The 18,398-nt window shown below is 43.0% G+C and overlaps 1 protein-coding gene across 4 annotated transcripts in view; it reads right to left on the bottom strand.

Annotated features, from left to right (window-relative positions):
- CCDC85A (coiled-coil domain containing 85A) overlaps positions 1–18,398 on the bottom strand; it is a 174,031-nt gene that overhangs the window by 35,229 nt on the left and 120,404 nt on the right. For 3 of the 4 annotated variants that reach the window (XM_075064429.1, XM_075064426.1, XM_075064427.1), the window contains exon 3: positions 9,744–9,820. The exons of the other annotated variant lie outside the window; for it this stretch is intronic. In XM_075064429.1, the coding sequence (XP_074920530.1) occupies positions 9,744–9,820 (77 nt within the window). The remainder of the gene's footprint in view (positions 1–9,743; positions 9,821–18,398) is intronic. 4 annotated transcript variants of the gene reach the window in all.

Raw genomic sequence — 18,398 nt, 5'->3', positions numbered from 1 at the left:
CGCGGGGTGCGCAGGCCTGGTCTCAGTGTGGACACTCACCAGCGTTTTTATTGGCCTCCAGGGTATTAGGACTTTATCCCAGCATTCCTTTCAGCCTCTCTGGTCATCGCTTCGCACTCCACTGCCTGGGCTCAGAGCCTGGAGGAGAGGGGGAGGTTGTAGAGGAAACCCGAGAGGAGGCTACTGAGGTGTTTGGAGACTCCCAGGAGTCATGCAGGCAGGAGCTATTTTCCAGCAGGAAGAAGCTAGCCAGTCGCAGCTGCTGGGACTTGGTAGTGAGGAACCAAGAGGAGCCTGTTCCTGGTAAGAGGCTGTATTATAGAATGCAAATGTTTTTGAGCGGGGGGCTATGGGCTGCCTGCAGCATGCTAGATGTGGAATAGCCCATTGATTTCCTGTAGCTGCTCTTTGCTTTCCCAAGTCACAGAACCCCATGGCTTCCACAGTGAAGCAACCCCCACCCCCACCCCTTCCCAGGCGAGCCCTGCAGCCCCCTTCCACTGTGAGCCGCGTGTGGGGAAACTCGCCATCTCGTATCTGCAGCTTGCAGCCTCTCTGTGCTATGCCGAATGTGTAAATGATGCTACAAAAACTCTTAAAAACAATGCAGGCTCTGTATTAACAGTTTATCTCGTGTTTTTTTTTAAGTGACCTTGAATATGCTCCATCAGTGCAGACTTCTGAAAACTGCAAGCTTAAGAAAAAAACAAGAAGACTAAGAGAGATGGTGAAAGCAGTTATGATCTGTTTCCACAGAAATAAAAGTTGCAAGACTGGAGGGATAAGGAAACATGATAAGGAAGGGCTGCCAAGATAAAGGAGAAGGCTGCCAGAGAAAGGAATTTGACTACAAGAGAGCACAGATTGCAGGATGACTTAAAAAAAAGTTGGAAAAAAAAGCCTCTCATTCTCTTCATGTATTATTTTACTTTCCATAACTATTGAATATATAATTATAACATTGCATCATATATGCTTTTGATTGGTATTAATGACTGTGTTTCACATGTGTGGGTCCCGCCACTCCCTGGGGGTGTGCACATACATGGTGTTGGTTCAGCTGCTCCCTGCGGTTAATGCCTGGAACTGCCGGGCCGCAGGGTGGACATGTCTGCGTGAAGGCAGGGCAGGGGCTGACTGGAGGTAGGGTCTGGCGCAGGCAAAGGATGCTGGGGATGTGGAGACAAGGGTGTGGGGCGGGTTGGCTTCAGGCGAGTGGGTGCAGCAGGGTTGACTGGAAACAGGGCGGGGCCGGCTGGCAGTGTGCAGAAGCTGGGTGCGGGCAGCAATGTGTGGGCTGGCTGGTTTGGGCAGGGCTGTAGGGTGTGTGCAGGGTTGGCTGGAGACAGGGAAAGCGGGTGTTTGGCAGAGGTGCTGTGGGCACGGGGTGCAGGGCTGGCTGCAGGCAGGGGCTGGACTGGTGGAGCAGTCACGGGTGCAGCAGAGGCAGCTGGAACCCCAGCCTTAAGTAGCCCCAAACCCTTCTACTCCGGGACCTCTTTAAATACGTCGGGGAGCGCTGGGGGAATGCAGAGGGAGGCGGGGCTCTGGCGGCATTTTAAGACCAGGTAGAGAGGCAGTGCGGAGGCCAGACTTTTAATACCCGCCTCACTGCCCCAGGGCTCGAGGGCTATTTAAAGGGTCAGAGCTCCAGCCGGGGTCGCGGGGCTTGCCGCGCTCTAGCCGGGCTCCAGACGGGAGAGCGGGGTTGCCCGCGCCGGTGGAGCTGCCGGCCTTGCCGCACTCCAGCCGGAGCGCGCAAGTCTGCGACTCGCTCTCCCGCTGCGCCCCGTCGAGGCCGGCGCTTCCGCGACTGCTCTCCTGCCGGACGCGAACAAAGCCCACGCCGCCCACCTCATGCTGGAGCCCCGGCCGGCGCCGCAAGCCCGCGCAGCCGGTGGGAGCTCTGCGGCGGAACAGGTCATGCCGCGCTTCCCGCCGGCGCTTCACTCAAGGAGCGGGACCATGGAGCAGACCGCGCTGGGGATGGGGTTAAGTTAAAAAAAAAAATTAAAAAGGTTGCCTAAGGTGAGGGCCCTTAGGCTGTTGCGTCGGCTTTCCTGCAGCCGGTCGTTGGACAGAAGCGGAATGACCCGCACCTTCATCCTTCCCACAGCGACAATGGGCGAGGGTGTCTGTGATAGGCTCAACAATGCCCACTCACAGCAGGCTGCATGGTGCAGGTTGACCACTGCAGCGCTGGCCGTACACAGCTGTACGACCACAGCTGTAACTGCTAGCGCTGCAAAACTGTAAGTGTAGACAAAGCCTGAAGCATCTTTAAAGGACTGACAGTTGGGAGATCACTGTGACTTTGTCATGCTACCACAAGACAAATAATGCTGGTTAATTAGTGATCCCCTGTAAAAAGTTTACAATGACTGCAGGAAGATGTGATTTTGTGACCCTTTACTGAGTACTGTGACTGAGTTAAAAAAAAAAAAAAAAAAAAGGTTTTTCGGAAAGTTCTTTAAAATCTCTTTTGCTGGCTATTACAGCAACAGAAGAAAAGACCTGAGACTACAAAAACAACGAGGAGTCCAGTGGCACCTTAAAGACTAACAGATTTATTTGGGCATAAGCTTTTGTGGGTAACAAACCCACTTCTTCAGAGGCATGGAGTGAAAATTACAGATGCAGGCATAAATATACTGACACATGAAGAGAAGGGAGTTACCTTACAAGTGGAGAACCAGTGTTAACAAGGCCAATTCAGTCAGGGTGAATGTGGTCCACTCCCAATAATTGATGAGGAGGTATCAATACCAAGAGAGGGAAAATTGCTTTTGTAGTGAGCCAGCCATTTCCAGTCCCTATTCAATCCCAAATTAATGGTGCTAAATTTGCAAATGAATTGTAGCTCTGCAGTGTCTGAAGAAGAAAGAAGCATTAGAGGAGCAGCAACAATGCATGGTGGCTGTGGCACCTGGGCAGAGTGCAGATGGGGAAGGGATAAATAGTTACATGGTTTGTACTTTAGACAGTTGGTTATTTGTTGTTTGTCTATTACCGTCTGTGTCTTGTCTAGTTAGATCATAAACTCTTTCGGGCAGAAATTGTCTCCTATGTGTCTGAGTAGCACCTTGCACAATGGATCCCATGCCTCAACAGGGGGCCTTCAGCACTATGATAATGATGATAAATAAATAAATAAAAGACCCAAGAATCAAGAAACTGAAAAGAAAGGACAGAATGCACAGAAAGAAAGAGTGCTAGATAACCTCATAGATTCTTTCACTGACTCATTGGCTAACCTGTGCATAAGCTCTGCCTTGTCAAACTTGTGCTGCGTTGCCACGGAAGTTGAAAATTCAATTCCTCTAGCTCTTGTACACTCACATAAACTTCTGGCAACAACAACATACTTTTTGTTTGTCCAGACTTGGTTGTCCTGGCAATATTTGCCTCTGGCTTCCTATTTCATTACAAGGTGGGACTTGTAGCCAAGTTACATAAACAGAGACTTTTTTTTTCATTCTAATCCTTCCTTCTCTCCACCATACAACTTAAAATGGAACTAATATAAGAAAAGAGTGGCTCGACAGGAATATTCTTACCAAATACATTAATTGACTACACAGCACATGTACACTTGTGTTGTTTCAACATACAATGTTATCATCACCCCTAGAAATATAATCAACCTATTCAATTCACAAGCTTCTTTTTCTTTTACCTGACTTTTGGAGGCCTGATTCTGATTGCACACCAGTGTAGATAAGGAGTCAATGGGACAGATTTTGTTCACAGTTACACATGAGGGCAAATCTGGAATAATGATTGCCTAATCAGTGGAGTTATTCTAGATCAGTAGCTCTCAATCTTTCCAGACTACTGTATCCCTTTCAGGAATCTGATTAGCCTTGAGTACCCCAAATTTGACCTCACTGAAAAAACTATGGGCTTAGAAAATCAGACATAAAAATACAAAAGTGTCACAGCACGCTATTATTGAAAAAGTGCTTCCTTTCTCATTTTTATCATATAATTATAAAATAAATCAATTGGAATATAAATATTGTACTTGCATTTCAGTGTATAGTATATAAGGCAGTATAAACAAGTCATTGTCTGTATTAAATTTTAGTTTGTACTGATTTCACTGGTGCTTTTCATGTAGTCTGTTGTAAAACTAGGCAAATATCTAGTTGAGTTGATGTACCCCCTGGAAGATCTCTGCATATCCCCAGGGGTAAATATACCCCTTCTTGAGAACCACTGTTCTAGATGTCCACCAACATAACTGAGATCAGAATGTCACCTAATAGATTTACATCAATGTAATATTGATGTAAATGAAGTATGAATCCAGTTTTGTCTTTAAAAAGCTTCTTGACTACTGCAAAATGTCTCAGTACAAGCAAGCATTATGTCTCTGTTAACTTCAGAACGTACTATCAGAGATAGCCTAAAATTCTACGCACAAGAGCTGATCAATAGATAGAGACTAACAGCAGAAAAGGCATATGAGAAGGGTGATGCACAGGTTGTTTTTGTATGGTGCATCTTATAATATATTGCATTGTAATACAGCCAGCTCATTTACTGCAACTCTTTGGTTAAGGACTGTGGTTACAATATTATGCACGTTATTTACTGCGTGCAATAAAGATGTGAGGTCAGATCACACCCTCTGCTTTTATGCATAGGGACAAAAAAGCCTGCAAATAAGGGCCTAATTTTTGTAGCAGCCTCTCCATCCAAACATTCAGAGATTTCCCAAACAGATCCCCACTCTATGCTCTTAACCACCCCCCTTTCTCACCTACCCATTAATTAAATCGGAAGGGGACTTCTGTTCAACCACTCTTTTATTTTTATCCTTTCTATTCTACTACCTTGTGCATGTGCTCTAACCACCCAGATTCTTCTATTTGAGTCCAAGAAAATGCAATCCTAATTTACTGGAAACTTGTCTGGAACAGAGAAACGAACACTGCTGAAATGAATCAAAATTTTAGACAAGTAAATATCAGTAGAAAATCTTGGGAAACTGATTTTAGGATTAAGCAACTGCAACTCTCTCTAGACTTTACTATATGCTCACATGGTGTTTAGAACAATGGAGCCAGAACCGGGCTGAGAATTCTGTAATACAATGGCAAATACTAATCATTTTAATGGGAGCTATGTTGATCATCACATTAATGAAAAAAGCTTTTCTTATATAAATAATTTTATTCTTAACTTTACAGCCAAGCGGTAGAAGACAAACCAGAGTCAGCTTCTATCCGAAACAAGCAACTCCATTCTGTTCAGCATTCACAGAGCCATGTACTGTCATGTGAAAGGTGGTCATTAGAACTTTCAATCCACCTCCCACAATCTGACATAACAATAGCGACTATTTCACACAAGAGTTGTGCCTTTTTTACATAAGGACTGAAACTAGTCTATACACTAAGGCCTAAGCTACACTAGAAAAGGCAAACCCTCCTAGTGTAGATGCAGTTTATACCAGCAAAGGAGGTGCTTTTGCCAACATAGCTTATCTTGGTTTTCTCAAACAAAATAAGCTATCCCAGCAAAAGCACCTTTTTTGCTGGTATAACACTAGGGCTTTGCCAGTATAAAAAGGTTTTAAAAAATTATACCCCAACATTATCGCAATGACAAAAGTTTAAGTGTAGACCTGGACTAAGACAAATTTCTTGCACTGAAGAAATTAAATTAAAGATAGACAAGACAAACAAAAACATGAAATAAAACTTCATATAAGATGGTGCAGAGATATTATTCTTCATGGCGAGTTTCTGGTAAGGCTTAAACAGGAATTCTAAACTTGCCCTGAATATATAGGAGAAAATAATCACTGTATAAACCAAGTTGCTTAAACATACATACATACTGGATATACTCTTCCAGTAATATTATATCTAACCATGAATCTCCTGAAAAGTCTGACATTACTGTTTCCTAAGTCTGCTTTCTTTCTGATCCACCCAAATCATCATAAATATTTTGTGCTTCTGTGAATTGCGCAGAATAGCCAAACCACAGATCTCTTAAAGAATCTTATTATATGCCAGATCTTTCTTGGTTTGAATTACACCACCATCCTTGCCCAAACTGTGTCTCTCTATACATCAATTGCAAGCATTGTTATGTACTTTTGTGTTTGAGAAGCACTGATATTAATCTAAAATATACTGCTTCCTCATGCCTAGCCAATGTAGTTTGGCAACTGGTAGGAAGACCCTGTTGCATGCTGTAAGTCTTGGAAAGCATCTGGTTTCTTTGTGAAAACTCATATCTATGGCCATATTTTGAATGTGCTTGGATTATATCTTTTGTTTGCCATCTGAAAACAAATACATGCTATTTACTGCCCCCATCAACAAAGCAGATTTACAACTTGTCTGCAGCTTCTCAGACTCTTAAATGTACTAAAATGGAATCAACCAGCAAGAGAGCAAATGTTGGGAGACTTTTGCAGTCTTAAATGAATAGAAGCATTTTTGTACCATTTCTATTCCCTGCTCTGACCGAAATATTGACTCACTGTAGCTATTGTTTTTTCCCTAGCCATTGTAATCTCTTGTCATAGTGCAGCAAATTGAGCTCAAAATTCAGTTTGGACAGTGAAGATGTCATCACTGAAACACTTTTCTCTGAAGAGGTGCCTGCTGCTAAATATTAATAAAACCTTTAAGTTACAGGTAGAGGGGGGCTGAAATAAAAACTAATATGTAAGAAAAAAGACAAGAAAAGCAAAGGAAAAGGAGAGATAACTAATAGGTTGTCAAGGGGTTTTGTGCTCTATTCAGAGTATAAATGGTCACACCATTACAAGTTGGTATGAGTAATCAGCGGTGGCTCTATGTTCTTGCCGCCCCAAGCACCCATTTCTGTGGGTGATCAGCCGGTCCCGTGCCTTCGGCGTTCCTGGGGCAGCAAGCCGCAGGTACGCGCTTGCTGCGCTGGTGCTTGGAGCTGCCCCTGTGAGTAATGCATATCTAGAAGAGGAGAAATAGGGCAGGGGAGGAAAGGTCTTAAAAAGAGGAGGCATAGGAGAAGAAGAGAGGTGAGCAGGCAGGAAAAAATAAGCATAACTAGCATTGATCATACTCACTGAGGGATAGAATAGCTATTAACAAGTGTATCAATAACAGTTCACCTCTCTCGCTCTCTTCTAATATGTACAGTCCAGGAGCTTTAAAATCCCTGTTGTCCTGCAGGATGAGTGCCACTGAATAACAGAGGAGTTTGTTGTTGTTTTTTTTACAAAAAGACATTCCCTTCCCACAACACAGGTGGAGTTTTTATATCCATACCAGGAAAGGAACTTCATTTGATGTTGTACACTTGGAGTGGAATTGTCAAAAGCACTGAGAGTCAGCCTAACCCTCATAAAACTCCCATCGGCTTCATCAGAAAGAGAGTTAGATCAATGTGGAGAGAGCTTTTGAAAATCAAAATCCCATTCTATGTCTTTCTATTTCTGTTTCAGCCTGATAAGTGTCCATCGTATAGTTATCATGTTTCCCATAATAACAACCAACGCAGACAGACACGGTTAGGCACTACTGCCCTTTTTAACCTTAGTAACTTTGAATATAGAAAAACAGATCAGATAGAATGTTGCCTGAACAAGAGTCTTTCACCAACTCACCTGAAAGCCCCAGAATATTCTTTACAAAACATGGTGGCTGGGTCCCTACTGTCTCATATAAATGAAACACTAACATGACTATGACTTCAGAATGGGCTAGCTGTTCACTATGCTTCCTTCCTGTACTGAAAGCAATGAAATTCCTAGGATGAGCAGACATGCTACGAAACGCCAACACATCATTATCTTCGTTTCTAATGATTAAGTGTTCACAGGTGTTTGGTTAGCTTCTAGAACCAATAAACCAAGCCAAGATAGAGACACACATTTGGCCATAAAGCATATCTTTTTGGCAAGATGCAGACTTTGTTGCCACTTAATTATTGCCCTTGCATTTCCCTCAGCTTGTGCCCTCCACCAAAAACACCACTGCCTCTATTGTAGACTTTTAGGCACTATTTTTAGAACCGACTAGTGATTTTGGATACCCAACATGAGAGACCTTAAAGGGCCATGATTTTCAGAGGTTGGGAGTTCTGCACTTTCTGAAAAATCAGACCCCTTTACAGTGTCTCAGGTGTGCACCCCAAAATGGACACAAACAAAACCACTAGTAACTTGAAAAATTTTGGCCCTAAAGTGTTTCCTGAATGGCCTATCTCCATCTCCTACTACTGCTTCACTACACCAAGACAAATCACAAATTATGTTTTTAGGTCAATCATTTTCATTTGCCTTGAACACCTTGCTTGGCAAGACAATAATACTCTGCATAACAGAGTATCTTGCATCTCAAATGCTCTGAAAATGTTATTTTATATATGATAATTCTCATTATCCCTTGCAGGTGGTAAGTATTATATGCCCATTTTTCAGATGAATAAACTAAGGTACAGAGAAGTTAAATCAGTTGCTCAAGGTCATGTAACTAGTCAATGGCAGAACAAAGAATAGAACCAAGATCACTCCTTTAACTATTAGACAAAACCTTGCTTAAAATCTGCTTTAGCAAAGACATCACCAACTCTGATCCTGAGCCATCCTTGTAACTAATGCATTTGTCTCTATACTTTATAAAAACGATTAAATCAGAGTATATGAATATCGCTGCCCCTTCCCTTTACCACTATCTTCAATTTTACATACAAGTGATAGTATTCTGAGTAAGTACACCTCTAACTTGATATATCATGACCCGATATAAGACGAATTCAAATACAATGCGGTAAAGCAGTGCTCCGGTGGGGCGGGTCTGCGCACTCTGGTGGATCAAAGCAAGTTCAAGATAATGCGGTAAGATTTTTTGGCTCACGAGGACAGCGTTATATCAAGGTAGAGGTGTACAATGAACTAGCAACACATAGCTATTTTTTTAAATGAACACGATATTTCATTCTGAAAAGTTATTGATTTCCACAGTATTTTAAATGAAATATACTAGCAAGATGCATTAGTGAATAAAAAAATTAACATATATTTGAAAAATGCAAATATTAATTCATTGCTAATAAATAAAAATAATTAAAAGAAAAAGAAAAGCATGTACCAAGGGGAGCTAACTCCAATTCACTTGATGTTTGTTTATTTTTAAAATGTAATTTCAGTCTTCCCATTAAGCACCTAATACATCCCCCCCAAAAAATTACAATAACCAATTTATTATTTTAAGGGCTTGACCATTTCCATTTTTTAATCAAAGTAATGTTTTTAGTTGACTGCAGAATAGCATTTGAAACTTGCTACATTTTGCCCCAGTAATAACATATGAACCGCCAAACAAAAGGTTTATATTTTAGAAAGGTATACAGATAGAAATTCACTCTTAAGATGAAACTAGGACTGTCAAAGGTCAGCTGTTTGTAATTTTAAATGTCTTAATTGTTAATTATAACATAAGTTTCAGCCCCCAGTGAGTTCTTACAAAGTATCAACACTTGTAAAGGAAAAAAAATGCTCTGAAGTATTGTCATCATCTCAAATACACCACTAGAAATGCTTCACTATAATCAGCAATGAGAAATGAAAATAAAAGATGCTAGAGGCTTTGATTACTGTAATGAGAGCCTTTGATCACTGCGAGAGTTCAATTATATCAGTGTCCCACTGCAGAAAACACTGATGTTAAACACTAATATATGAGCGTTACTATCTAGCTAGGAGCTAGTGATCCTATCAACAGGAAATCACCCACCTGGGGTAGCATGCGATTTTCCTCCTCCAGCTGTCTTACTCTTGCCTCCAGCTGCCTAACATAGGACAAGGTTGAGTCTAAAATTAAAAAGAAAAAACTCACATTATACACACAGGTCTGCTTTTGTGCACTAGCATCAGTGCCTATATAAGACAGGAGATTTCTGATTTGGGGTAATCACAGCAGATATCTCCTCTTAAATGTACCTTACAACCTTCAGTTCTGTTTCTCTCTAAGATAATACCAGTTAGTGCTGATACCATAAGTAGTGTAAAACATTAAGATTTGGCAGAATCGGCCTAATTCCTTGTTGATTTTGAGTCTAAACTACTGTACTTTAAATCAGTGGTTCTCAAACTTGGGCCGCCACTTGTTCAGGGAAAGCCACTGGCAAGCCGGCACATCCCTCATCCCACACTGCTTCCCGCAGTCCCCATTGTCCTGGAGCAGCGAACCAGTGGGAGCCGCAATTGGCCGAACCTGCAGATGCAGCAGATAAATAAACCGGCCCGGCCCACCAGAGGCTTTTCCTGAACAAGCGGCAGCCCAAGTTTGAGAACCACTGCTTTAAATGACAAGGCAGTTGCTTCTACACTACAACACAATAAAAGTCCTTTCGGCAATGAAGATCAGTTTCTGCTAATACCTACCCTAAGCTTTCTGAATTTGCTGTGCTATATAACCACATACGATTTTAGAAACATAAGAATAATACAGTGAACTATGGGGTCACTTGCACAAGCATGGAGATAAAAGAGTTTGTTCTATGGCAAGAGCCAATTACAGAGGTAAATCCTGTTCATCCCATCCTGCTCAACCAATTCACACAAAATATTTTCATTGGCCTCAGGTGAAGAAGGAAAGCAGGATTTCCCTCAGGTATGAGATTCAAAAAATAAGCATACATCAATCCCATGGGCTCACTTCCACCCTCAAGAGAGTCACATATGGTCAGTTCTCCTCTCACTGAAGCAAACAGTTTTCCTAATGACTTAAATGGGAGCAGGATTTGGTCCATAAGGAGAACCAAAGCCAAAAATCAGAATATTCCAGAACAGATGACCATGCATATCTTGGCCCATATGGAAGCTCTGCAGGTAGAAAACTGCCTCTAAAGAAAATGTTCATGGACTGAGGTGTAGTTTAATTGTAATACAAAAGACTACTTCTCAGTACAAGAGCATAACTGTGACTCTACCAGCCCCTATTAATTCAGAAGAAGTCAGCCCTTCTCTGGGGCCTGATTCACTAATCCTCTACACCATTTTTATGCTGGTATACTCTAGTGACTTTAGTTAGAATTACACCAGCCACTACTCATGGAATAGAGTGTAGAATTAGCTCTTTGGTCTTGAAAGGGTGTGTCTGTGGACATGCTGGGTCAAGTGTTCAACTGGCATAAACCCAATGGCTCCACTGACTTCACTGGAGTTCCCCGACTGAAATTAGCTGTGCATTTGGCACTCTAGATCCCTAATATATCCAAGTCAATTCATGTACCAGCCAGTCCATGAAATAAAAATGACAGGAGACTGGGAATCTAATGTAGTTATGCTGGTCCCAGGATATTAGAGAGACAAGGTGGGTGAGGTAATATATTTCCAACAAAAGCTATTACTTCACCCACCTTGTCTCTCTAGTAGACTAGGTTTCCCTTACCACCCTTACGAGGAGGTAGTAGACTAAGGGCTATTTTAATTCTGAATTAAAGTGTCCACTGGGGGTTAATATAGTTTAACTAATCCACTTTAAATTCATACCGTTATTTAATTCTGATTAACTTTCCTGAGTGTCTCCATGAATACAAGCCCCAAAACAGCAGTTCTCAAACTGCTGGTTGGGACCGTAAAGTGGGTTGCAACCCCATTTTAATTGTGTCACCAAGGCTAGCTTTAATTGTGTTGCTGGGGCCCAGGGCTAAAGGCCAAGCCTCACTGCCTAGGGCCACCAAAGCTCGAGGGCTTCGGTCCTGAGTGGCTGGGCTCAGGTTACACGTCCCCGGCATGGAGCAGTGGGGCTCAGGCTTTGGCCCTCCTACCCACGGCAGCAGGGTTCAGGTGGGCTTAGGCTTTGGTCCTTCCTCCGGGGGTTGTGTACTAATTTTTGTTGTCAGAAGGGGGTCGCGGTGCAATGAAGTTTGAGAAACCCTGCCTTAAAATATGCAAACATATGTAGTTCATATGAAGTTATAGAACATGAAGGCAATATAAAGTCATTTGTCAGAAATGATTAGTATACAGCGAGGTAGTGAACTATCCATAAAAACAGAGGGAAAAAGGTAATCTGAGGTTTTATATGCTGTGCTCTGCAAGTGTTGTATTAACTAGTGCTGGATGAGTCTCTGTAGAGTCCCACAATTTGGTTTAGATAAGCACTGAAGTTGCAAAGCTTATCCAAAACTAACCACATCCTTTAAGAGGACCTCCCACCTCATGACCCTCCTTCATTCTCTGTAACTCACCCTTGTGGCAGCGGCACTCACAACTGTCTCACGCAGTACCTTTCCCACCTTAAGGGCAGTTATTTTGGGAAGTAGTTCACAATACATTCTTCCCTTCCAACAACACTCTTCTTGGGGAAAGACTATATATTCCTCCCTCTCCTACATTACGATCTTCTCAAGGGAGTTGATTTGCAGATTTCCACAGCAAGAGGAGGCTTCTGCACTCAGTGCTGCTTCTTTTGAACATCATGCTCTCGCCAACCCGTGCCACTGCACCATTTTCTTTGGAATTCACTTTTACTCTTGATGCTTTTGGCTTCTGCCATTTTCTACTCTACCACCTTTAGCACCACATACATATATATTATATTTGTAAAAGATTTTCATCCTCTTATTTATTCCTTTGTTTGATACTTTATAGCTTAAGGACCAGATCCATAGTTGGTGTAAATCTACTCTACTGAAGTCAGTGTTGATTTACACTATCTGAGCATCTAATATAAAATCTCCTAGTTTTTCAACCCTTCCACAGTATGAAAGATTTTAATCTCCCTACCAATCCCATTAATACTAACAATTAGGTCAGATATCAAGGGCCTGATCTAGCAAATGCTAATTGAAATGAGTAGTCCTGGTGCCCTTCATTATTACAAATACATATATTGAAGTATAAGTTAATATACTCAAGTTATGTTATAAAATGGACACCATAAATTACCTGGGGAGAAATTTTATCTCCATTGAAGTCAGTGGAAAAATTCCCAATGATTGCTATGGAGCAGGATTTCATCTACCCTATATTCAGTGCAGCACAGCCAAAGGCATTACGAGAACTGTAGCTATAACACTGACCAGAGCTATATTAGTGTTGCTTCCCAGTCTAGCGTTTTGCAAGCTGCTCTAATATATCTGTCAAGAGGTAAGCCATGTCCTCTTATGGCCCTGCCAGGGCACTCAACCCTCGTGTTCGTTCAATTACTGGACTTGGATTGGCTCAAGAACATGAACCTCCTTCCTGGGGAATGATTTATTCAGTTTTCTACAACGGGTGACTTACTTTGTTGCTCCAGACCTTCATGCTGTGGTCCCAATAAAAGGCCCAGTCAGCTCTTTGTCCCAGTTCAGAAGCTCCCGCACCCTACTTTCTGGAGCTGGTGTTGTGCTTCAGCCACTGTCTCTCCTTACTGAAGGAGCCCCCCCAGCTCTCCTCCTTGGGGCTGGGTTATAATTTTGCCAGCTGTAGAGCGTTAACTAACTTCTCCCTCTGTTGGCCCCTTTATCCTCAACTAATCCTTAGGTTAGGAGGATCCAGCAGGCAGCCTTCTCCTGCTGGTGTCTTATTGCTTCTAATTTAGGGCCCCAGAAGAGCCTTTTTACTCCCTACAGTGTCTACAGGCATGTGACCTGTCATGAGAGCGGAGACAGCATTTATACTGGACCTCTTTTCCGAGCTCACTCCCAGTTGTTTGGAGGGGAGAGAGGAGCCTTTCCCGCCCTTTCTGAAAGAACTCCTGGCCTCAGATTCTTAAAGATATAATGACAGGATTTCCTCCCAAGCATCATTTATTCCCAGGACCACTTTCCCTCTGTCCCCATTACGTCCATATAATGAACCCTTAAAGCCTTAAAAGGCCACGTCACGTGGCAAGGTGGCTCACAACCTATAAGGGGCAAATTACCCCACCACAAAATATCAGACAATAATTATTTTGAAAGACAAATTGATAATCATTGGACAAACAAGATGATTTTCAGCTGGTGTAATTAGCAAAACTATTTGTGTTTTATGCTTCTCTAAGTAGATTAATTTATTATCCATGTAGTTCTTAGGATTTCTAATGTATGGCAAAAGACCTCCATTTACTACCAAACAAATCTTGAGCTTTGGTTGCATGGCTGCTTACATATAGAATATTAACTCCCAAACACATGTGATCTGAGCTCCCTCAGTCTTAAAACAACTAATATATAAAAGAAAAATATTTGTATTAATACCAGTAAAAGCTCTATTGTCATGACAAAGCTTGACAAAGCCTTAGCTGAGATGATTGAGTTGGTGTTGGTCCTGCTTTGAGCAGGGGATTGGACTAGATGACCTCCAGAGGTCTCTTCCAACCCTAATATTCTATGATTCTATGATCTGAATATCAGTGTAAACCTGTCAGTGATGTCGCGGCCAAATGAGGACTTGGATAAGACCAAACAACGTGTTTTTACTCAAGAACTAAACAGGATTTGCACTCAGAGACAGGATACTGGAGAAGATGGACCACTTCTTCTTAGGGCTTGTCTACACTACTGTGCAGGGTTGATCTAAGATATGCAGCTTCGGCTATGTGAATACCAAAGCTGAAGTTGACATACTTAGATCTACTTACCGCGGTGTCTTCACTGAGGTAAGTGGACAGATGAAGCTCTCCTAGTGACTCCACTTGCACTCCTCGTTCTGGTGGAGTACTGGAGTCGATGGGAGAGTACTCAGTGGTCGATTTATCGCGTCTATACTAATCTATACTAGATGCAATAAACTGACCCCCACTGGATCGACTGCTGCCCACTGATCCGGCGGGTAGTGTAGACAAGCATTTAGTTTATGTGCAACGTACCTCAGGTGGCACATGACTAGGATTCATCACTGAATTTGGTCTGCTGATTGGATCATTAGCTTCCCTGGCTTGGGCTGAGTACTGATGGGGAGTGCGATTTGAATGCTAATTGATCTCTCCCCACCAATGGACCACTGGTCAGATCCAGTGTGGGAACTCCTAGCTTCATGTTTGGTTGCATTACTTCTGCTTCTCCCATAGTCCAATATTTTGTTTGTAGACATTTGTTCTACTAAAGCAGCAATATTGAACGAGTTCCATTCTACTTCATTAAATATGATCCCTGTCAAATAAATAGGTATTTTGCAATTATAGTATTATTCATTAAAGCCATGAGCACAACAAATGGAGATGGAAAATGCTGTTAGATCACAGAATCATAGAATAGAAAGAATATCAGGGTTAGAAGGGACCGCAGAAGGTCATCTAGTCAGGGCTGGTGCAACCATTTAGGCGATCTAGGCGGTCGCCTAGGGCGCTAGGATTTGGGGGGCGGCATTTTCTTCGGCAGTGACCATGGCGGCCGGATCTTCGGCCGCCCTGGTCACCGCCGGCATTTAGGCGAAGGGAGCTGGGGCAGGGGAGCATGGGGAGGGCTGCCTGCAGCAAGTGGGGAGGGCGACAAACAGGGCCTGGTCCAGCTTACCCCTGCCCCATCTCTTCCCCGAGCACGCCGTGGCTGCTTCACTTCTCCCGCCTTCCAGGCTTGTGGAGCCTAAGTTGATTGGCGCCACAAGACTGGGAGGCAGGAGAAGTGAAGCAGCAATGGCGTGCTCGGGGAGGAGGCGGAGCAGGGGTTGACTGCTTCACTTCTCCCACTTCTCTCAGGCCTGATCTGCGGGGGGGGGGGCCTCAGGGCGGAGGGGGAAGCACATCAAGGCGGGGGCCTCGGGGATGGGCGACACGTGGAAGTTTCGCCGTAGGGAAATGAAACATCCTTGCACCCGGCCCTAGCATCTAGTCCAACCCTGCTCAAATAGACCCATCCCCAACTAATCTATCCCAGCCAGGGGCTTCTGGTAAAAGCCTAACCTAAAAACCCATCTTAAGGAAACAGAGGGTTGAGATTCCACACACTCCCCTCCCCCCCAGGTAACCATTCCAGTGCTTCACCACTCTCTGAGTGAAAACGTTTTTCCTAATATCCAACCTACTACAACTCCTCCACTTCAAACTTGGACATTACTTTTGTTCTGTCATATGTAGCCACTGAGAACAGTCTGATCCATCCTCTCTGGAAACTCCTTTCAGGTAGTTGCAAGCAGCGATCAAGATCCTCCCCTCATCTTCTTCATTTCGCAGACTAACATCCCAAGTCTTCAGCTCTTTCTCATCAGGTCATTGTTCCAGCCCCCCTAATCATCTTTTGCCCTCGGCGCTGGACTTCTTTCGCAATTTTTCCACATCTCTTCTTATAGTGTGGGGCCCAAAACTGAAACACAGTAACTGTCACGAATGAGGCCTCACCAAGTCAAATAGAGTGGAATGATCACATCCCTTCAATCTGCTGGCAGTGCTCCTACCTATACAGCCCAAAATGCCATTATCCTTCTTGGCAACAAGGGCACACTGGTGACTTATATCCAGCTTCTTATCCACTGTTACCCCTGCGTCCTTTTCTGCAGAACTGCTGCCTAGCCACTCAGTCCCTAGTCTGTAGAAGTACATGAGATTCTTCTGTCCTAAGTGGAGGACTCTGCACTTGTCCTTGTTGAACCTCATCAGATTTCTTTTGGCCAAATCCTCTAATTTGTCTAGGTCTCTCTGTATCCTATCCCTACCCTATCCTATCTCTACCACTCCTCCCAGTTTAGTGTCATCTGCAAACCTGCTGAGCGTGCCATCCTCCAGATCATTAATGAAGATAATGAACAAAACTGGCCCCAGGACAACCCATGGGGCACTCTGCTTGATACTGTCTGCAACGAGATATGGAGCCATTGATCACTACCCACTGAGCCTGATGATCTAGCAAGCTTTTTATCCACCTTATAGTCTATTCATCCAGCCCATACTTCTTTAACTTGCTAGAAAAAATACTGTGGGAAGCCATATCAAAAGCTTTGGTAAAGTCAAGGAATAACACATCTACTGCTTTCCCCTCATCCCACAGAGCCAGTTATCTCATCATAGAAGGCAATTAGGTTAGTCAGGCATGACTTGCCCTTGGTGAATCCATGCTGACTGTTCCTGATCACTTTCCTCTCCTCTCGTATTATTTCACAGACCCCTGAAGACACAGGATTGTTTCTTTGGTGTTTTACAGGGTATGTCTACATTGCAATAAAACATCTGCTGCTGTCCTGTGCCAGTTGACTTGAGCTCATGAGACTCCGGCTGTGGGGTTATAAAATTGCAGAGTAGATGTCCAGGCTCAGGCTAGAGCCCCGGCTCTGAGACCCTGTGATGGGGGAAGGGTCCCAGAGTCTGGGCTCCACTTGAGACCATATATCTACACCGAAATTTTATAGCCCTGCAGCCCGATTCCTGTGAGCCCAGTCAGCTGACACAGGCCAGCCACGGGTGTTTTACTGCAGTGCAGACAGACCCTTAAGAGTCTCCTTCCAATCTGCAAGTATATTCAGATGTACTGGATCTGCTGTATTCAGATGTACTGATCTGCTTGGTGAAGATGAGAATCTTCGAAGTTTCACCACACACAGTTCCTCAAATGTTCCCTTTTTACATCAGCTCCACATGCTGTTAACATAGTTGGAAGTGTAGTCATTGTGCCTCACTCCATTCTGAGAATGAAACTAAAATTCTTGATTATCTGTATAATAACAGTGTATTATATGTGGTAATTTATCCTCAAAAACTTAATACCATGTTTTTATAGAAATTATGAGACAATCTGCCCTCATTCTGTATCAGTTAGTCTAACATGTTATTAGAGGACTTCAGTATTTATGTAGCTGATCGTTTTTCTCTTATGATATCAGAATTCTTGAAACTGCTAGATATTTTTGGTTTGTGTCAAACTATGTTAGAGCCTGATGTGATCCCGCATGCATATTCTTGACTTGTTTTTAATCACACAGAATATCCATTTTCAGTGTATCTGTGACTGATCTCCCTACATCAAATACTTTTGTAATGTTCTTTAAACTAGACTTCCTCCATTTTAGAATGGTTGAGGATGTCACATTAAATTCTATTTTTTTTTAAGACAGCTTCCCTTTGTTCTGTTTTTTCCACTAGGGCTTTCTCATACCATGAATATGGCTTAGGCTTTGATTCAGTGCTAACTGAAGTCAATAGTGGGTTTTCCACTGACTTCAGTAGGCCTTGGATAAGCCATTAGTGCATGTAGTCATGTTTCCCTTTAGTGATTGGCCCAACTGACTCTAACAGTCCGCTAATTAGACAGCAAAAAACATCATCTTTAACTCAAGCATTAGCACTCTGTTTTTTAGTGCTTAAGGTGCTGAGTTTGAGTTGTGCTGACAACAGTTGTGTCTATATATATAAAAAAAATAAAATAAAATCCCTTCTCACCCCTATGGGTGGTATGTGTCTTCCTCAACCTCGGGTCCTCTACCAGAGGCCTGGGAGTTTGAGGGTTCTGCGCAGTATCTTAGCTGTTCCTAGCACTGCACTCTTCTG

The sequence above is a fragment of the Chelonoidis abingdonii genome, chromosome 3 (genome assembly GCF_003597395.2).
Source record: "Chelonoidis abingdonii isolate Lonesome George chromosome 3, CheloAbing_2.0, whole genome shotgun sequence".
In the NCBI taxonomy this organism is placed as follows: domain Eukaryota; kingdom Metazoa; phylum Chordata; order Testudines; family Testudinidae; genus Chelonoidis; species Chelonoidis abingdonii.
Note: the sequence above shows the minus strand (reverse complement) of the source record. Positions and strands in the feature narration are given on the sequence as shown.